At 36.9% G+C, this 20,186-nt stretch overlaps 1 protein-coding gene across 6 annotated transcripts in view; it reads left to right on the top strand.

The window, feature by feature from the left end:
* The window catches only part of FGFR2 (fibroblast growth factor receptor 2), a 120,446-nt gene that overhangs the window by 32,788 nt on the left and 67,472 nt on the right, over nucleotides 1–20,186 (top strand). For all 6 annotated transcript variants that reach the window (XM_088132187.1, XM_015888811.3, XM_015888810.3 and 3 more), the window contains 2 exons: nucleotides 4,353–4,522; nucleotides 19,529–19,652. In XM_088132187.1, the coding sequence (XP_087988313.1) occupies nucleotides 4,353–4,522; nucleotides 19,529–19,652 (294 nt within the window). The remainder of the gene's footprint in view (nucleotides 1–4,352; nucleotides 4,523–19,528; nucleotides 19,653–20,186) is intronic.

Here is a 20,186-nt window from a genome sequence, read left to right as displayed (position 1 = left end):
AGAACAGGTTGGTTGATCCCAAAATTATCCTGCATATGATTTTTATAACTTTCATCTTTTGTCAACATGCTTTTTACTAAGAAAATGTAAAGGCAAAAGCAAATCTTGGCTATTCAGTGTAGTTAGTAGGTACATCTGCTATACCTTTGAATCCCTCTCAAATTTTTTATTTTGAATGCCAACATGCTTATGTTATTGGATTTTATGCTGTATATGCTTTGACCAGCACTTTATGTAAGATACAGTTAAATTAGATCAATGTATTAAATATACTCAGAGGCCATCTTTATATTTCCAAAGTGATCAGTGAGCTCTCATTGCCCCAGTGTTTGTATTACAGTGCTCAGAACTTTTCTTTATGATGTTTACAGAATTAACCATTGGAAAAAATAAATATCAGTCATAAAATCAAAACATCTGAACAAAACTAAAGTAGCAGTGACTATTAAAATAATGTTGGACTAGAGTTACATGCACAAGAGGTTGTGGAATACATTTCAATCTGGGACCTTCCAGATGCACTGAGAGTACAGTTTTGAAAATTCCACCAGCATTGTTAATACTTTGAACTCAACTAGAAGGGGCCTAGTTGAGGGTAGTTGTGGTAGATGATGATGATATGATATTACTAATTATTTTAACAGCGGAAATTTACAATACATAATGTCAAGTGTTTCATGTTTTAACCTTGAAAACTGGTGACCTCATTGTGGATAGAAGAAATCAGTTTTAGTGATGGTCATTTTGCCAAGGTCATCTAATACTACCCAATTCACCTAGCTACCTATACTAGACAAATACTCAGATTTATTATGATTATGAATGAAATCTAGAACCCATGATGCCAACAAGTTTGAAGGCTAACTAGAATTTGGGAGACTAGTACACCGTATTTGCTGTTGGTAAAATGTAGATTGCTAATATTGTCTCTCATAGCATTGAATGAATCATGATCATTTCAAAGTCCAATGTGATCGTAGCAGCCATATAGGTTCCTATGCCTAATGCTGATTCTATTCACGAACAATTTGGATTGCCTTTATTCAGACTTTGGGCTTTCTTCCAACAATGTTATTTGTTTGAACTGCTTTGTGGAACATGCTGGTTCAAGAGCCAAAATATGTATTCATTATGGATAGGTATTTAGTAACATTCTTGCTGGATGAGTGAGGTTGTTTGTTTGTTTTTTGGGTTACAGACTTAACTGCCTTATTTTGGTTTTCTAAATTAGGTTTGTAAGAACTATTTTTAAGGGTTCCTTCTTTTATATGCCTTTTAAAATAATTAAACATTTTATTACGGTTGCGGTCTTTCGCTTTAAGTATGGAAAAGCACGGAACAGCATGATCAAATACCCATTGAATTTTCTAACTAATTATTTCTAAAGGCTCCACCCTGAAACAAAAGCAATCACATACAATGTTTAGAGGGCTTAATTTTTTAGATGTTTTCTTTGATTGCGCAGCTTGTTAAAGAGCCCGTAGTTGAACGCTTCCCCAGCTGTGTTTTTATTTTGTTTCGTGGCTGAAAGTAGAAGGCAAGATTCCTGAGTGTGTGTTAGTGGATTCAAAAAACAGCTATAAATGATGCATGGAAAGGCTTAGTTGTTATGTTCTATGCTAATAAAGGAAATGAAGTGGGGTTGAAAGAAGAATGGTTATACTTCTGAGCCTCTCTAGTCTTAAGAAATTCCATAGTCAACTGATTTATTTCAGGAAGGATCTGTTGTAAAATAATTAAATGGCCCTGCTGTTAAACTCATTTTAGTTTTAATTTTTAAATAGCTAAATGAGTTAATAGAATTAAATACGGTCATGACATTAATACATAGTTAATCAGATTTCTATTATCTCCAGGAAAAGACTAAGTGATATAATAATAGCAGCCTGGGACAGATAATGAAAATCAGTAGTAATTATGACTGCTATATTATTATTATTATTATTACTATTATTATTATTATTATTATTACTGCCCTTGCTGTTTAATAACAATCTTGCTCCTCTCTGCACCTCCCTCCGTCACACATTTGTGGTATTCCTTTCAAAACTCTAATTTAATTTTGAAGCTGTATGCCTTTGCAGTCCACCACTGGTATCTTGACATTTAGTAATATAATTTTTGTCAAACGTCATACTACTGAAGGGATCTTGAGAGGCTTTGACATCACCAAACATATTTCTACCATAAGACACAGAGAAGGGCTTCTGTTTTTGATCTGGAGAATAAGTAGTAAGATGTGGTGAGACATGATTCATCAGATATCTCAGGCCCTTGTCATTTGGAACTCCTTTGAAAAACTTAGAATTGTTTTTTAAAATAATCAGTGCTGAGTTCACATGGGTCTTCACAGTTTCAGCTTTAAATATATATGGGGGGAGGCTTTTTTCCACCCATTCAAATAATGTTTGTAATTTCTCCTAGTGATATGCATGGTATTGAAAATAAATAAGCACAAGGGAAAATTGATATGCAGGTGGTTAAATCTCAGCCCCCCCAAAATCTGGGACAACATCTTCCAACTGCATGACATGTTAACTTTCCCTATATTAACTGAATTCATATATAACTTTCCAAAAAAATTTATAAGACAGAATAGAAGGGAATATAGGCCAAAAGTTATTTTTACCAGGCATGAATGTAGCCTTTGGGTACATCCTAGTATTTATCTGAGTTAATGGAATTTGTTGTGTGAAAACAGGAATGCTAAATGAAGCTTATTAAGGTTCATTCCTGAAATTAAGTTGAAGGAAATCCTGTATTAAATAGAAAACAACTTCTTTCCTTCCTGTCTGTTTCTTCCATCCTCACTAGATTATTCAGACTTTTAGTGATATTCTCAGAATAATTTTTGAAGTATCAAATAACATTTGTAACATATGAACTACATACTAAAGTGGCAGAATCAAAAATAGCAATCTAAAGATACAAAGATCAAATCAAGAAAATGAAGGGATTTTACTAAAGCTTCACCTGGAACCAAAGTGACATCAAAGAAGGTGCTAGGAGAACATTCTTTAATTTTGGAGGCTATCATGGAGTAGACATTATCTATGCTGGAATGGCTACAGTAATTATTATTTTTCCTAGGATTAAGTTGTGGTGTTTTAAGAAGCACTATAATAGGAAATGTTTGTTTTCTTCTTTCCAGCCCACAAATTCTGGCTCAGAATTTGTTCTGATCATATTGTATAGGAAGTAGAAAGACCACTACTGTACACTATGATGTTACACCTAACCTAGCAGTTGGGCTGGATTGCCTTGAGTTGAGTTGGGTAGAAAAAGTCTCAGATCATTAAAAGAATTTGAAGGGCTTTATTCATACAAATAAATATTCATACAAAGCTTTTTACTATGGCACTTTTAAAAATACATTCTCTGAAAAAAGATTGTATATATGGATTTATTATTTACTGTAGTTCTATATCATCATACTTCACAAGGACTCATTGTGGTTTATAATTAAAATCACAAACCCAATAACAATGAATCAGTGTAAAACTATTAAAACTACATAAGTCCTATATCAAACAACTGAAATGAATAAACATACAACTAATATACATATAAATGGTAATATAAATGAATGTAATTAAATCCAGTGAACATATATGAATCCCCAGATGGCCTTCTAAATATTGTTTTCAAGGTCTTCCTAAAATTTAGGCATGATGGCACCAACCAGATCTCCAGTAGAAAGGTTTTCCAAAGTTGGGTGTAGCCATAGAAAAACACTTCTCTGTTGGTCTCTCCTGAATCTCCTGCAGAGGAGAAACCCACAGTATGCTCATTCAGGATGAGTGCACCATATAAGATCAGTTTAAAGTAGACAGTCCCACAGGTTTATGTAGAGCTTTGGAGATCAAAACTAGTTGATTAAATAATAGTTTTGCTAAAACAGTCCACATTTTAGTTATTCAGAAGTTGATGGAATCAACAAAATTAAGGCCAACATTTCAAATGAAATGTTTTATACTCTATTTTAATATAACATCCAGGTTTTAAGGCAACTTTTGTTTACCCTAAGCTTAAAGATGACAGATTTTTTAAAGTTTTGTTCTTGAACTGTGTATTAATCACCTTAAGGCATGAATCATAAGTAATAATTCACCTGACACAGGCCAGATTTTTTACTAGGTACATACTGAAATTTCTAAGGTATTCAATATCTTATGTGAGTTGCCAAAGATAACATAAATCAACAGTGTAAAACATCAGTGTGACCTCTTAAACTATGTTGTGTCTCATTGGAATGTCACCCAAGTGGCAAGTGTCTGGCCTGGAGTTTACATTCTTATAGCAATTGAGTAATTTTTTTCTCCCCTCCCTCTTCTCTTAATCTTTGGAAACAGAAGGACCTAAATGGACTCACACTGACAAAATGGAGAAGCGCTTACATGCTGTTCCAGCAGCTAACACAGTCAAGTTCCGTTGTCCAGCTACAGGAAATCCCCAACCGACCATGAGATGGTTAAAAAATGGGAAAGAATTTAAGCAAGAGCACCGCATTGGTGGATATAAGGTAAGAGGTTTGTTCATGATAGCGTGCTTTAAGATACTCTTTACAGATACAGAAAAGATCTGTGAGACTACGATGAGCTTCAGGAAGCTTTCATTGTTTCCGCTTGTGTTGGCAGACTCCGGAGCTAATGTGTGATTTGCATGAGTCAGAACTGAACTGGCTCATCATATGTACATTTTACAACATAAGCCAGGCATCCTGACTGACCATGTTCCAAAATTTTAAAGTCTAAGTCTGATGAGGCCATGCCAGTTTTGGATGTCTTCAAAGGGGATTGCTAGACTTAGTACATATGTGTATATTTTTATAGATGCAAAATGCTTTACAGTTTTTTCTCTCTCAGGAAGATCTTGCCATGTACGTGGTGAAAGCTTCATATATAAAACATTGTGGTTTGATGGAAACTCATGATTCCATACCATGTAAGCTGATAAAATGCCATTATTTTATGTTCTATGTGTCCCAACAGAAATAATTTCTATGGTACATCTGTTGGTATTTAGCTACCTTTGAAAGAAGGGCAATATCTAGTGATCACATACATACTTTGCATGCAGAAAGTCTCTGTAATGTCCCTGTAGATGGGGTCCCCATTCTTTTTGGGCTTCTTGGAATACTGAGGCCCTATTATGGGTACTCACAAAATGGTTGCTGTGGTACTTCTGGCCAATCACAGAACCATACATGAGAAGCCATACAATGTGCTGGCTGCAGCCACCAACCGTTTTACTTTCAAAGACAGTCTCTGAGGTCTATATGAGGCTCAGATGAATTTGTTGGACATTTACATTATGCTTGGGGTTGGTAATTTGCTTTGCAGAATGTTATCTGCAAATAGGGCAGTGTCTGGCAGAAGCTAAGGAATGTGTTGGCAAGTATGTTGTCTCCCTGTGTTCTTCATGGGGGATCTGTTCTGTCTTGTGCTGTTTTTGGTTTTGTGTGTGCATGTGTGTGTGTTGTGTGTGTGTTTTGTCCTGATTTTTGTTCTTAAATGTTTTTAACAATTGTAAATTGCCTAGTCACTGGGAGTCAGGCGTCATATATATTTAAATCATCATCATCATCATCATCATCATCATCATCATCATCATCATCATCATCAATGATCCTGGTAACAGGAATAGGAAAGACCAAATTTAAAATCCTAAAGAGTTGTTGCCAGTCAGTGCAGACAGCTAGATGGACCAATAATTTGATTCAGTATATGACTGAACTCATTCAATGTACCTCTTTTTGCTGCACCTGTAACTGAGCTCAGATCTCCCATTTCATTGTTCATGTGTCTCTTTTTGCTAGTAAGGCGGTAATGGTCTTATTTGTAGTCACATTCTGGGGAGTTGTAATTTATGTAGTAGGTGTTATGTGCCTTCACCTAGAGCTTTTTACTTGTTTTCTGTTACAGATTTTGTAAAGCCAAATTATCCAAAGTCCAAATCTATTTGTAACTAGAGACTTTTTGGTTTTAAGGGCTTAGTGATAAAACAAAAAGGAAGGAAAATAGAACATTGCAATAGTATGCTTCAAAGTGTTCTTAACAGTTTGTGCTTTTGAGCTATGGAAACCAGGAATATTCTAATTGGAGAGATAGAGCAAAAGCTTATAGCTTGGTGATTATAGCACACAAGAAAAGAGCAGGAAAACTATTTTAATGAATTTTATGGTCTGTGAAATAGACGTGGGAAACAAAGTTTTGAAGGAAAGTAATCGCAATTACTTAAGATGCTTGCTTGAATTTTTTGTAGCATCAGATTAGTAGTCTCTCTTTAATTTCTGAGTTACTGATTAGAAAAATTAGCTAGATGGTCAAGAAAATGTGAGGTTAAACTGGGGTCAGGATAAAAAAAAGGTATTTAATCAAGTTGCGTTTCTTCCAGTACTTTCATGTTGCCTGCATAAAGAACAAAAGAAAGAATGTCCTCTAGAAATCCTTCTTAGTTACACAGTCTGTGCAAGGGGTCAAGGGGGAGGCAAAGGATGAAGACAGCATTGTACCCAACTCAATCCCAATCCTCTTATATGTGCATTGTGACACATATGAGAGGGGTGGAGCTTGCACTGTGATGGCACAATACTCAAATCATGAAAGCAGCATCATGAACACCTATAGAGACTTTGTTTTTCTCAGAAAGACAATTGTTGTGCCTGTGACCTGCTGTCCTTGGCTACCAAACTGACTCAGTACTATGGGGTTTGGCTAGTGGATGTTGTCGGTGTGTTTGCAGGATAATTCAATGTAGTACGTGCTGAAATCAGTCCATTGGCTGCTTCTACTAAGGTACAGGAGCCGGAATTATGAGGAGAGCCTGGAACTGATTTGAAACCACCTGGAAGCTCTTCTGCTGTTCTGGTATCAGAAGAAATGTCTGGGTTGGTGTGAGATGCTTGATGGAGTCTTGGGGAGGGAACTTTAACTGGAAAAGGGGTGAAGTATGCTGTATCTCAAAAGGAGCATAATCTAGGGTTATAACTGGGTCTGTCCCTGAGCTCAGACTGGGGTTTGAGTTGAGGAATAAGTTGAACCTGTAGATGTGGAAGGGTTGCTAGCTTAGGTTGCCCCTCTGCCTGGGTCTGTGGTGCTTTGAATGGTACATGAGACTGTGAGGAGTGGCAACAGGAAACACTGTTTGGGACAGTGAAGAGAGGAAGCAAGCTGGTTCCGGATCACATACAAGTTCATCATCTGTGCTGGGGGTGGGGGCAGCAACAGTGTGACAGAAGTTTGAAAGGGGATTGGACAAAGTCTACTGCTTGGTCTGTGGCCAAAGCAAGCAAGCAACCAACTAAACAAATGTCATTAATGATATGTACCCTGTAAGGCAGCTATTTCCCTGACTATACCAACACTAGTCACCTAATTTCAATCTTAGCTTGTTTTCCCAAGACACATATATCAGCTTTTTGCTTGATTCTGTTGCTCTGGTTGTTCAACCTACTAAACCAGGGTTCCTCAACCTTAGCAACTTTAAGATGGGTAGACTTCAACTCCCAGAATTCCCCAGCCAGCCAGTCCACCCATCTTAAAGTTGCTGAGGTTGAGGAACCCTGTACTAAACTACTAAGCTACGTTCTGTCATTGATTCTTCTCCTTCAGTATGGTTTCATTGCTTTTATGCTTTGTCCCTCCAATTTGCCCAATTGTCCTGAAGTCTTGGTTTCTTTTGGTTAACTCCCAGAAATCATCTCTACTTTTTTTTCTTCTTGCATTGTCAGGGTACAATTATTTCCTTATCCTTTCACATGCAAGTATTAATACAAGGAGGAATTGTGATCTTACACATTGGTCCATAGATCTGGTCAGGCATTTTTTGAAACTCAAGCTCTGACAAGTATGAATGCAAATTGAGCAGAACTAAGTATGAAAAATAACAGATTGACAGAGTGGGTCAGACAAAAGTAGCCAAGTGTGTGTTGAGACTAAGTATGACAACACAGGCCAGAATTTAACCACAACATCTCAAATGATCCCTAGGAATGCCAACTCCCCTTAAAGATGGCTGTAGCAATCATCTCCCATTTGGTTAAATTCTCATAATATGCCAATATATATTTGTACAAGTACACAAATATCTAATGGCAGTTCATAAACCTACAACAGCCAGTTGTTTCAGCTGTTTACTGACTTCCATGGTTTCCATACTAAAATACAGTGTAGGCTTCTACCACAATATATGAATGAGCTCTCAAAAATGCCTGCTGCAAATGTAAGAGGAGATAGGCTTTACAATCTTTTTTTTTTCCTCTGTGGTCAGATTTTCTACAGTTTTTCCAAGGAAAAAGGCATGCATATGTTCCAGGTGAATGTTAATGAATGAAGTAGACATTTCTATCTACGTTTGCTTACATCATGAAATGTGAGAGGGCACCTGGCAACAGCTTCTGTCCTTCACAGTTCTGAAAAGCATAAATGAATTGGCTGCCATTCAATGTTACCCTCTTGTCATAGGGATAACAGAGTAAATCCAGACCGATTCAGGGAGTCAGACTTATTGGTCTTTACTTTTAATGAAGTGTTCTATTTTTAAGAGAGAAAGGTGAGCAGGTGTGTTTCTCTTAAAGAAGAATGATGCAATTATATATAATATATGTTGAATATGTCCCTTGACTGATACTTACCAGCAAATGCTTGTCAATTGATTCCCATCATTTAGTCTACACTTTGAAATTATTACAGATTTTTTTTCTCAGTCACAATGGAAAAAAAATCATCCTTTTTTCAGTTGTGATTTGAGAAGGAAAGAGGTAGCTGCTTTCCAAAAGAGCTTTTCTATTCCTTTCTTTCAAGGCTGGTAGTCTGAGGTTTCTCTGAACTTACGTAGAGGGTGGAGAGGATATAAATGCTGATAAATTGTCCTCAAAGCCTGAAAAATGTGAACATGCCATTGTAAAGTAATGGCAAAATGTATGTCTGGCCACTTTTGATTTTCCTAAGTAACTGGAAAACATTTGCATATGTTACAGATTTTTTTTTCAAAATAGGTGAGAGTTAGAAACTTCTCCATCCTGTCAATCAGTTCTGTGTGCTTTCAGACTTCTTTCTGCCCTAAACAAAAACTGGACTCCTATAGGAGCATTAGTCCTTCTGTTTTGTCCATCTGATTGCAGAGGAAGTTGTAATGCTTTGGGCTTCTCCACGATTGGACCTGAACATACAATTATGTCATCATATCCCATGAGCCTGATAATAATGTGAATAGCCAGGACTAACCAAGTTTCTTGAAAGTCGATAAAGACAACCTATCGTTTTTAGACTTTTTGGCATAGCCCTTCATAGTTATCCATATTTTTCAGTCACCGACAGTTCCTTTAAAATCTTGTTTTTCAGAAACAGGGCTTTTTCAAGATTTTTCCTGTAATGCTCAGGCAGAATCAAGATTGGATTCTGTAGTAATTGTGCCTGGCACAAATAGCACCAGTAAAAAAATCAACAGCAACTGGAGCTTTGATACAAGAAATTATGACAAAGAAATGGGGTGGTGCAGGTTTACTTGTCCACTAGCCATCCAGGTTTCATTCATTCACTAGGAAGAAATAGTGTGTTGTGGGTGCATGTATATTCATGTACATCTGAATGTGAAAGTGTTTGTGTGTTGTGTTCCCAGTTTACCTGTTGATACCTTGGAGCTGAAAAGATTATTCACTTCTAAGCGTTGTTCAGATTTTTAAAATGTTGATGGCTGGACTGGTAATTCAGCTGTTGGAGAGTCAGGAGAAATGTAGGAACCAAAGGAAGTGAGGAAGTGTCCTTGTTGAAGGGAAGGGTCACCATAAAACAGCTGATATTAGGCACTAGCAACTTTTTAGACTTTACTTTGAGTCTTTAGTAGGATTGACTGCAGGTGTAAACCTGACAAGAAGCTTCTTCAGACTTGCTGATCTGACTTTGGCAAAGTCTTGCCAGAGTGGATGTTTCTGAAAGAAGACTTTACCTGGATTCTCCATAGAGGTGAAACTGAACAAGTGGTTTCTGCAGATTTTGCTCTGAGAATTTATCAGCTGTATTTTTTTTTAAAAAAAAGAAGGAATGTGATATCTTTTTAAAAAATCATAAATCTGGGCATGGAAGAAGGAAAGTGTGTCTGTATCTAATATCTAAGAGTGGCATGTAATGCTCACATACTCATATGCTACACTGTAATTAGTACTGAGTGTTTTTGAGCACTAAGGGGAAAATGTGGGTAAAGGCGCTTTAGATCATATATCAGACCTATAGAGATTTCTGTTAAATGAAGCAATAAATAAAATAGTCCATGGACATTTGTGGAAATCTCTTACCCAGAGTCACAAAGGCAAGATGGCATACAGGTATAAAGTGCATTATATTGATGTATGGAAAGAGGAAGGGCTACCAAGATCAGTTTGGTTGTGCTATGGCCCTTAAATATGAATAGATATAGGCACTGATTAAACATGTTGTTTTCAAATGGTATATAAATGTTCCTAAACTTTGGAAGACAACATTCTTCTGAACAATGGTGGAAACATCACACTATGTTTTGACCATATGTATTTCATTTTAACTTGTAAACTGCCTTGAGTCTTGGGAACTGGGTATTATATAAATACTTGGAAATATATGCATACATATATTTCCATATGTATAAGCATGGAAAGAATAAACGAATGATTCTGTGGGGCATAGTCAAGAAAACAGTGAATTTTGGAAAGAAGTAGTGAAAACCCCCATATGTTTTTATAGATATGTAATATTTCTAGAGAAGGATTTATAAACCAGATGCCTATTAAGAGATACAGTGCATCTGAAGTTACAGTGGCTTATTGATATAGCAACTCTAGTTGCTCTTGTGTTTGCAGCTTCATTTTTTTCTGTTCCACTCTTGCAAATCCAGCCTTTTGTTTTGACAAAAGAAACCATAAAAAAACTTTCTTATAATTCAGTGATTTATTTTAGTTGTGCCTGTCCCTTTTGAAGGCAACATGCTTTAAAACATGGTGGCCTCAAAGCGATAGATTTATTTGTTTGCTGTTTTTGTTTGATTACTGTCCCATTTCAGGATGAAAAGTACAAATGACAGCTACAGGGAAGTATTAATTTTTCTGCAGAGAGTGACTCTGCTTATTGTTTAAACATTTGGAAACTCTCAGGTTTTCCAAGATACATGTCGAGGTCATAGTTCAAAGGACTGTTGTTTTCTTTCTTTTCCAAGTTGACGTGCACAGTTCTGCCCACGCCATCTCCTTATACATAAGACTTTATGTCTTTTGGAGCATTTCTGGGCTCCTCCTCCCCAATGTGGACCTTAGCAAGATAATGTGCAGGACTAAAAGAGAACCATTCTCTTTACTTTCTCACCTCCCAGAAAGTAAATTCGGTCTATCAGTTTTTACTATTGTAAGTATTAAAAAGGGTATTTGTTTCCACAGCTGTGTTGATAAGTTACATAACCACAACCCTTTTTGCCCACTAAACTTTAGGTTGGATAAATATGTGATCGTTTTTCAATCTGTAGATAAAAATTTGTAAGAGCCGTGCACTAATTGATCTTGCCTTGTGAAATGAATATATGCCTGCAGTCAGCCTTTTAAGAAGATTCTTCTTATCTATTCTGGGTTGCTTGATTGTGATTCTAATAAGCTTTAGTGCTCATTTCTGGGCAGGAAGTTACTTATTAAATCCAAGATAAAAGAAATTAAGCATGATCAAAAATGTGTATACAAAATATGTGACAAGTAGCATAATCCTATATATTGTCACTAAATCCTCTTAAATTCAGTTGGATTTAATCGGTGTGTGTGTGTGTGTTTGTGTGTCTAATGTAAGGTCTTTTTTATCCTATCCACAATTTACCTGTAAGACTATTTTATTCAACCATTTCTCTGTGTAAAAAATTTTTATTCTGAAGTTTCATTATTACACATATACACATATGCCTGCGCTCACAACAATATAAATCATCATTTTACCAGGAGTAAAATTTTATCTTTGCTTGCTTTCATCGGTTCTCATGGCAATGAGTCTGATCTTAGTCATGGTTAAGAGATAGGAGATGAATACTCCATCTTCACTTTCTTCCTAACTCTTACCATGATGTAGCATTACATTTACCCAGTGTTAATTTGTTTTCAAGCTTAGGTTTAAGTCAGAGTTTTAAAATAGGGGTTGAAATTAGAACTAGGATTTTTTTAGAAGTCCTAGTTAAAATCAACTTTGCAACTTATCTTTTTGAATGCTTTGTACAGCCCTAATATGCACTGTTCTAGGAATGATTTTATTCTAATTATTAAGCTATGGCATTTCTTGGAGTCAGATAAAGACAAGTAATCAAGAGGAGATGCTGAGAGGTTCCATTGCAGTCTTAGGATCTGTCATGATATTTGGCAAATGTACACTCTTAGCTAGCTGAACAAGTTCTATTATCTGAAGTTCTAGTTATTCTAAAATCATCTTGCTCAGTGTACGGTGATGAACTGAGCTCAGGACTTGTCAAAATCAGATAAGGGGATCAGGGTATCCTCCTCCCTCACCCTTTCCCCTTTTAATTAAAACATTTGTCTGCTCTTCCAGTCTGGCAGGCAGAGGGCAAATGTCACAGGGTGATACAATATCGTTGGCTTTGTAAATAGGCTAATTGTCCTGTTACTGCTCATGGTCTTTTCGCCAGTTGATTCCAGTACCGCTCTCAGCCTTAAACATTTCATTCTTCTTGTGCTGATATGTATTCTTAATTCTATGCATAATATAGTTTTTGAATTTAATAGGTATTATGTTAGGGTATGACAAAATCATAATCAAGAGGACGATATCAGTGCTAGCTTCCAGGAACAGAGTGTGGAATTGAGGTGTGTGTGTGTGAGTGTGTGTATCTCAAAACAAAACAGTCTGTTAGAATTCTTTAAACAGACATGCAGCCTGCATTTATGAGCAGTGTATGTGCAGCTTTCTGCCTTATTTTCTCTTGCACACACACCTGGTGTGCTGGTGGTGCTCTCTCCATGAGTGCTCTGATTTGCTCAGGCTCTCTGTTCTTGGCTGAAGCATCTCCTGAAGCACTGCCTCAACACTGGAAGCAGCAGTGACCAAATATAGAAGGTATTTTTGGAGCCCATATGTTTGAATTTGAAAACAGGACCCTCCTCTTTTTTTAAAACATGTTGATATGTAACCTTTCTGATATAAATAGTGGATCATTTGGTTCCCACCTTTTGGATTAACTATCTGTCTTTAGAAAGCATCTACACCCTCTCTTTGTTTAGCGACTGCAAACTGTTCCTTAAATCAGAAGCGAAATGGTCGCTAAGTGAACACATGACTGAGAGAGTGAGAGAGAGATGCTGAAAAGATCACTGGTTGCTGCCATCTCATTCAAATGAAGTTTTCTTGTACAGTGTCCTGTGCCTGACCCTTTTTTCCCCCTTCATAGGATGGAAAGTTTGCTTAAACAAGCTATCTCTTCCTGAGCTGCCTTTCTCTGCAGTGCAGTGAGTCCCTAAAAACTGCTGAGGGCAAGTTAACAAGCTCAGCTCTGTGACCTTAGTTGATTAGAACCCTCTGTCCACCTGGTGTGGCTGCCTGAAACTGACCAGACCTTAATCAGTTTCACACTGAAGACATTTGTTGTCAGGCAATATTATTACCACTGTATTTGTGAATGGTTGCTAAACAAGGTAGCTGCTAAATGAGCAGTGGCTGTACTATGTACTTCTGAATCTATTGCCCTCAAAATTGTATGAGATTGCAATTTGCACCAAGCACAACTAGCATTATGTTCACTGGGGTGATGAAAGCCCAACATATGTGTGTATGTGCTGGGAGGAAAGGATGACCTACTAGTCAATGATACCCATACTTTCCGTGAATGCCAGGCTATTTGACTTCCACTGTTCTTCACAGAGTATTTATGAAACTGAAGTTTTCAGAAGAAACAAATGCAGCAAGCTAAAAAGTAGAATTAGTGCTGCTTGGTCTTGGTGAATTGCTGAGCTTGTTATATTTGAGGATTGATTAGCTGGTTAACAGCTTGATTCTGTAGCTAACATTCCTGTCAGTGAAGAAACAGATATATCTTGTTAGGTTTTTGTCTTGTCAACAAGATGACTAGCTTGAGCAGTTATAAATGTAATTTCGTGGCAGGCATCAGAAACACATTTTGCAGCTAAACTGAGTATTAGGCATGCTGGAAGTGGATTTAAGTTGTAGTCCAAAGTAAAGATAAAGTATCAATCTCATTAAGCGCTATCAGTTTAGCAATGTTTTTTTCCCCTCAACCTGGCAGCAGTCATACATCCATGTTATACACAAGGCAACTGATGGCATTATCTTTCCAAATCAGTACTTGAAATAGTCTCTTTTCAGGCAATGGCCTGCTTTCTTATTTTCATACCGGATAGAGTCAGATTTATCTTAGGTGTTAATTATTTAAAAACCATCTCACAGGAAAAAAATGCATAATGGCACTATTCTGTAATCACTGAAGACAGTGTACAAAATGTGAAAAGACATGTTTGGGTGCTGATGCGGTGATGATCCATTGTGTCTGGATCAAAGTTCAGATCTCTCTTTAGTCGTATACAACCTGAGTAGTCCAATCGTAGCCGTTTGGGGATGCCTAGGGGGACTTCATTTCTCCTAGTAGTATGGACAACGGCTCAAAATGGAGTTGTTTAAAACAACTGGAGGGCAGCAAATTGCCAATTCCATGTCTAAACTAAGGAAAACAATCTCATAACATCTGAATAATTATATTTTTTTCTGAAGCTGTTAATCTTTACTTCCTGATTCTGATGGGACAGGTATTATAATTTATGGATGACTTTTGATTTGTTATTTATTTATGTAAAGCATTTATATAGCCTTCCCACTCAAACAGCATGGCTTGAAACAGTCTTAGAGATGGAGAGTCATCGCAGTCTGCAACTCCCATGGTATGCTGAATTAGTATAGGGATAGATTCAACCCGCTCAGGATGAATTTCATATAATAAGCTTCTTTTTTGGAGTTATCATCATGGCTAAGGTATCATGGGAACAGGATCAGTGAGATTGCTTTAGAAATGCTTCATAAATCAAATTAATTGTTACTATATTGAAGGAAGATTTATAGGTTTTGAGCAACAAGCGTTATGAAAGTATTTGGTCTGTGAAACTTAAGTTAATTTGCATTTGGTTTATACAAGGTGCAGTGATATGGGCATACATGTACACATGCAGCCAAAACTGTAGAATTAATAAATGCTATTAGGAAAATTATGATAAATATAAAGGATATGCCTGCTAAATTATGTAGGGCAGCATACATTTAAGCTGTAATGCAAAAAATATTACAGTAGAATATGAGATGAATACACTGTATAAGCTTTAACAATTTTCTACATAAAAAAATAGATATCCTGCATTACTGACTTGCATAAATGACCAATATGATTTGGGATTTCCTGTAGTTAGAGCTTCGGAACCCTTAAATATAAAGCTTAATATTCTGGCAAAGTGGCAGAGAGGTTTTAAAAATATTTATGGAAAATAAGATTTTTAACAGATACAATTTAAATAAATTCCTTGAATCTGGTCATATTGAATCAGTGAAGAGAACAATGAAGTTAAGGTGTAGAGCTGTATTAGTTGTATCAGTTAAGTCTCATGATCAAATCAGCTTCTTATAAATTTTGGCTCTTTGGAGTATACAGTGTTCATGGAAGTAGTAATAATGGCGTCAGATTACATCAAACTTGCATCTTGGACTATGTAAGTTGCAGACTCATCATGGAAGTAGAATGAATGGCAGCACAATATTTAAAAACTAGCAAAACTCGAAGGGGTAGTGAGAAATAGTGGGCACTCACCTGAAGTATTTTCCAGTATACATATGCTCCTATAGCTTTTGTCACAGGATATTTGGATTTAGTGCATATAGTAAATATGTTTTTTAAATCGTGGCCTCGCCTATTTTTTCATTATTCTGAATTGCCCCAGCAGGGAGTTGAGTGTATCAAGTTCATCAAGCTACTGTTTCATCTTGTGTGTAATGCTGCAGGCACCCCGTCCACCCACTCCCTCCAGATTCACTGCACGTTGACTCAGTCAAGAGACTTCCCCTGAATAATTGCTACTGATTTGGCTTAAATTTCAGGTAGAAAGAATATATGCATGGTATATGAGCTCCCTATATCTACTTCTTTCTTACTTGACTGCACGTCAAGTCTTTTTACTATTTACCTTACATTCGTACAATCTGAATCATAGAGGGAAAGATGGAAGTATTTTAGAAAGAGTGCTTATTAAAAACCTAACCTTTGATTGCTCACTGACTATTTCCTGGTGTTTAATAAGAAGCTAAAATGTATAAAGTAAACCCAAGATTTTGCTATGAAACCAATCATTATCCAGTAGATCCATTATTATACTCATAAATGTAAAAAAAATGATAAAAAGAAAAAAGAACATCTCTTTTCAGTTTCTTCAAACTTCAAAGCCTGCATGCATAGCATTATAGCCCAGTTCCAGCAACACATATGTAAAAGAGATCATGTATAAAAATTATATTATATTATATTATATTATATTATATTATATTATATTATATTATAGGCAAATTCCAAATAAGGGCATAAATGTGCATTATATGTATAGGACAAGATATAAAAGTCCTATACAACAGAAGCTTTGCTGAAAGACAAAGAGGTCTGGTATCATCTTTAGTAGCTAACAAGACAACCTGTGACCTGTTGGGTCATCATTTCAGAGATATTTTCCTACCTAAGCAGAGAAACAGAATGACCAAGGGCAAAAAAGCAGTGGGAGTGGGAGTGACTTATGACTTGCTACCAGCTTCCCCATTGATTTTGCTTGTGGGAAGCTGGCAGGGAGCATCAGAAATCTCCTCCCTCCCTCCCTCCCTCCCTCTCCACATACAATATAGGCTTGCACCATTTGCCCTCCCCTCATGACCCTGAGGAAAGTCCCAGTGAAGCCTTCTCCTCCTCCTCCTCGGCTGACCTATGGAACTGCCTGCTGCTTTGCTGGTGGGATGTGGAACAAACGGAGCCATGGACCAAGAAGAAAACTGCACCCCCGCTCCCATTCCAGTGTGTCCCCAAGGGTCCTCTCCCTCAAAGGAGGAAGTGGGCTCACCTATTGACCACTGGTGCCCCTTAGCCTACCTCACCAGCAGGCATCCAAGTCAGTCCCTCATCCTTCCCTCAATCCCTACTGCTGTTAAGAGATTTCAAATTTCTCTCCCATTTTCAAAACAGCTAGTTGCCACTCACTCGTCGGGCCTTGCTGCCAGCCAATTGGGTGTAGGGGACAAGGGGAGGCAGGAAAGAGGTTGGGGATATGCCCATGATGATCACATGACCTGGGCTAAACATGGTGGCGTGGTAGCACAGCAGTGGTGAAGAAGCCACAAATTTCCCAAATTTCAATCCCATAGGAGTAATGGATCCCAGATTTTGGATGCATTCTGTAAGTTAGCCCATTTGAGATACCTTAGTTCAAAAATTGTTGCCCTATGATGCACTGTTTCACACAGTTGAAGGTTACAGACACAAGAGCTTTAGTAGTATATAGATAGAAATTACTGTGGTGGAAGCAGAAGCAGAAATTCTGTTTTGTGCCTAGTTCTCTTGTGGGTTTGCTTTGAATCTTGGCTCTATATTGCAGTCAGAGCACACTGGAGGATGATCCATGGCATTTGATGAAGCCCATTAGGAGGGAAAAACTGCTTCTGAGTTGGAGATCGCTTGACTGATTGCTGTTTCATTCAAAACAAAAACAAACCCCCAAGGCTTGGTCTAAAGGAAACTGGATGTTGAGGAACTGGATTCTGGATCAGATGTTTTCCAGAAATGCAAGATTTTTATATGCAGCGTTGTTTGTTTTTGTATAGAGGAAGAACTAGTCATAATTATTGCAGTAAATGCTGATTTAATGGACCAATTGGTAGGAAGGGGTGTCTGTTATTGCTGAATGTTGGTTAAATCTGAAAGCATGTCATTCGTATAATAACATTATTCCACAACGTACATAACGTACATAATTTTTGTCAAGTGCATAAATTTGTAATGACATATATGAGATAAATATAATGTATTTTAGGAAAGATAAGTACCTTGACTGAACTACTTCAGATGCAGTGGACTTTATCTATCTATCTATCTATCTATCTATCTATCTATCTATCTATCTATCTATCTATCTATCTATCAGATTTATATAGCCGTCCATCTCACAAAACATGACTCTGGGCAGAGTACAAATACATAAAAACAATAAAAACCATAAAATGTTCAAGCATAAATAAAAAACATAAAACATAAAAACCCAAGATAGTGAGAGAACAACCGTCACTTGACATTACACAACCATCTTACCGGCTCCACATGGGACTCCCAGGATTGATAGAAAAACCATGTTTTGAGAGCTTTCCGGAAGGGAAACAGAGATGTGGCCAATCTCACCTCAGGGGGGAAGATGTTCAAAGGTTGGGGGCCACAACAAAAAAGGCACACTGTCTGGGTCCTGCCAGATGGTACTCCCTAGTAGACGGAACCTGCAACATACTCCTCCTGCTTGACCTGATGGGACAGATAGATATAACTGGGAAGAGGTGGTCCCACAAATAACAGTTATGTCAGCTGTCCAGATGGAAATTTTGTTCATTGTATACTAAGTTCACTAAATGGGTCTCTGATAAATCAAGGTTATACTACAGGTGTGATCCAAAAACATTTTTATTCACCACACTGCTATTTGACAAGACTACATATATAACACAAAGTTACTCAGTTTAGTTCCCTGTTTTACAAATATTATCTTGGTTTATATGTTATTCTGAAGTGTTTATGCTAGAAAACACTTCAGATGTTTTCATATGAATACAACACTAACCATGCCCCAGTACTCTATAACCCATGGTTATGCTAACTCCCTGTATATACTGGAGCTCTGGTGTTTGCTGGAAACTGCCAAAATAACACATATGTGGTGATGTAATCATGTAAATGCCATTGATTGTAAATGCTATGTCCTAATGTAGCATTTGCATGATGATAACATCTCACATGTTTCATCATTTCCTCCCCTTGTACCTCTTGGGGGTTCTCAGTAGCTCTGCTAAGCTTTGGGTTGCAACAGTTCCATCTGGAAATAAGTCTTCTATGTTCAGTGCCACTCTCTGGCTTTCATAGCTCATATTCCCTCTCATTCTGCTAGCTTGAATTGCAAATAGTGCATACAACATACATTTTTACTTTTTTTTAACTAGAGAGTTACATTCATGTGTTCATTGGGAGGGAACCAATTTAAGACCAGAGAAAATATGAAACAGAGAGAAATAACAGTTGTATGTCAGAATCTTACATCTGCTCTGACAATACAGCGATACATATTTTTTTGTTTGTTGTTCATGAGTCTGTGGGTATTTCAGATCTCTCTCAGGCACTGGAAGAAAAGCTTGGGTTAAAAAAATGTCAAGAGCCATAGCCTTCTCCATAGTAAGCAGGGAATGAAAATTGGTGCTCTTTAAAATACTGTCTGTTTTTGTAATTCTGTCAGGTACGGAATCAGCATTGGAGTCTTATAATGGAGAGTGTCGTCCCATCAGACAAAGGCAACTATACCTGTATTGTGGAGAATATCCATGGATCCATCAATCACACATATCACCTTGATGTTGTTGGTAAGTAATGTATAGTGGGTGTAATATTTTTTAAAAAGTAATGTCTTAGAAAGGTTTACTTCTGGGATCTGATTGTTTTATTAATATGTATTATAAAATATTCCAATAAAGTCCTTAATTGAATAAAAATGCTATTATACACACACACACACACACACACACAGCCATATCTATGTATATGTGTGTATATATGTGTGTGTGTATGTGTATGTATATAAATTTTAATTGCTTAACTACCAATTTTGTTGCTTGTTCTTTTTATAACACAAGGAAATAGCATTGGGTATTCACAATCCCACACAAACTTTTCACCTAAGGAGATTCTGTTCTAATAGCTCAATTTTTGTTTATATGTGGTTCTCCCCCCCCCCCCCGTTATTAAAATTTATCATTTTAGGTAAAAATACTAATTTTTTTGAATATACACACTTTTTCTGAAAATTATATCATATAAGCAGAACAAAATATCAGTTATGATAAATGTAATTAAGTATCTATAATGGCTGACATTAGAATGTTATCATTTAATGTTAA

This window comes from Python bivittatus, unplaced genomic scaffold, assembly GCF_059951505.1.
Source record: "Python bivittatus isolate LINGU-HERP-01145 unplaced genomic scaffold, Pbiv_v1 ctg000980_np1212, whole genome shotgun sequence".
Classification (NCBI taxonomy): domain Eukaryota; kingdom Metazoa; phylum Chordata; class Lepidosauria; order Squamata; family Pythonidae; genus Python; species Python bivittatus.
This window is presented reverse-complemented; position numbering and strand designations above follow the sequence as displayed.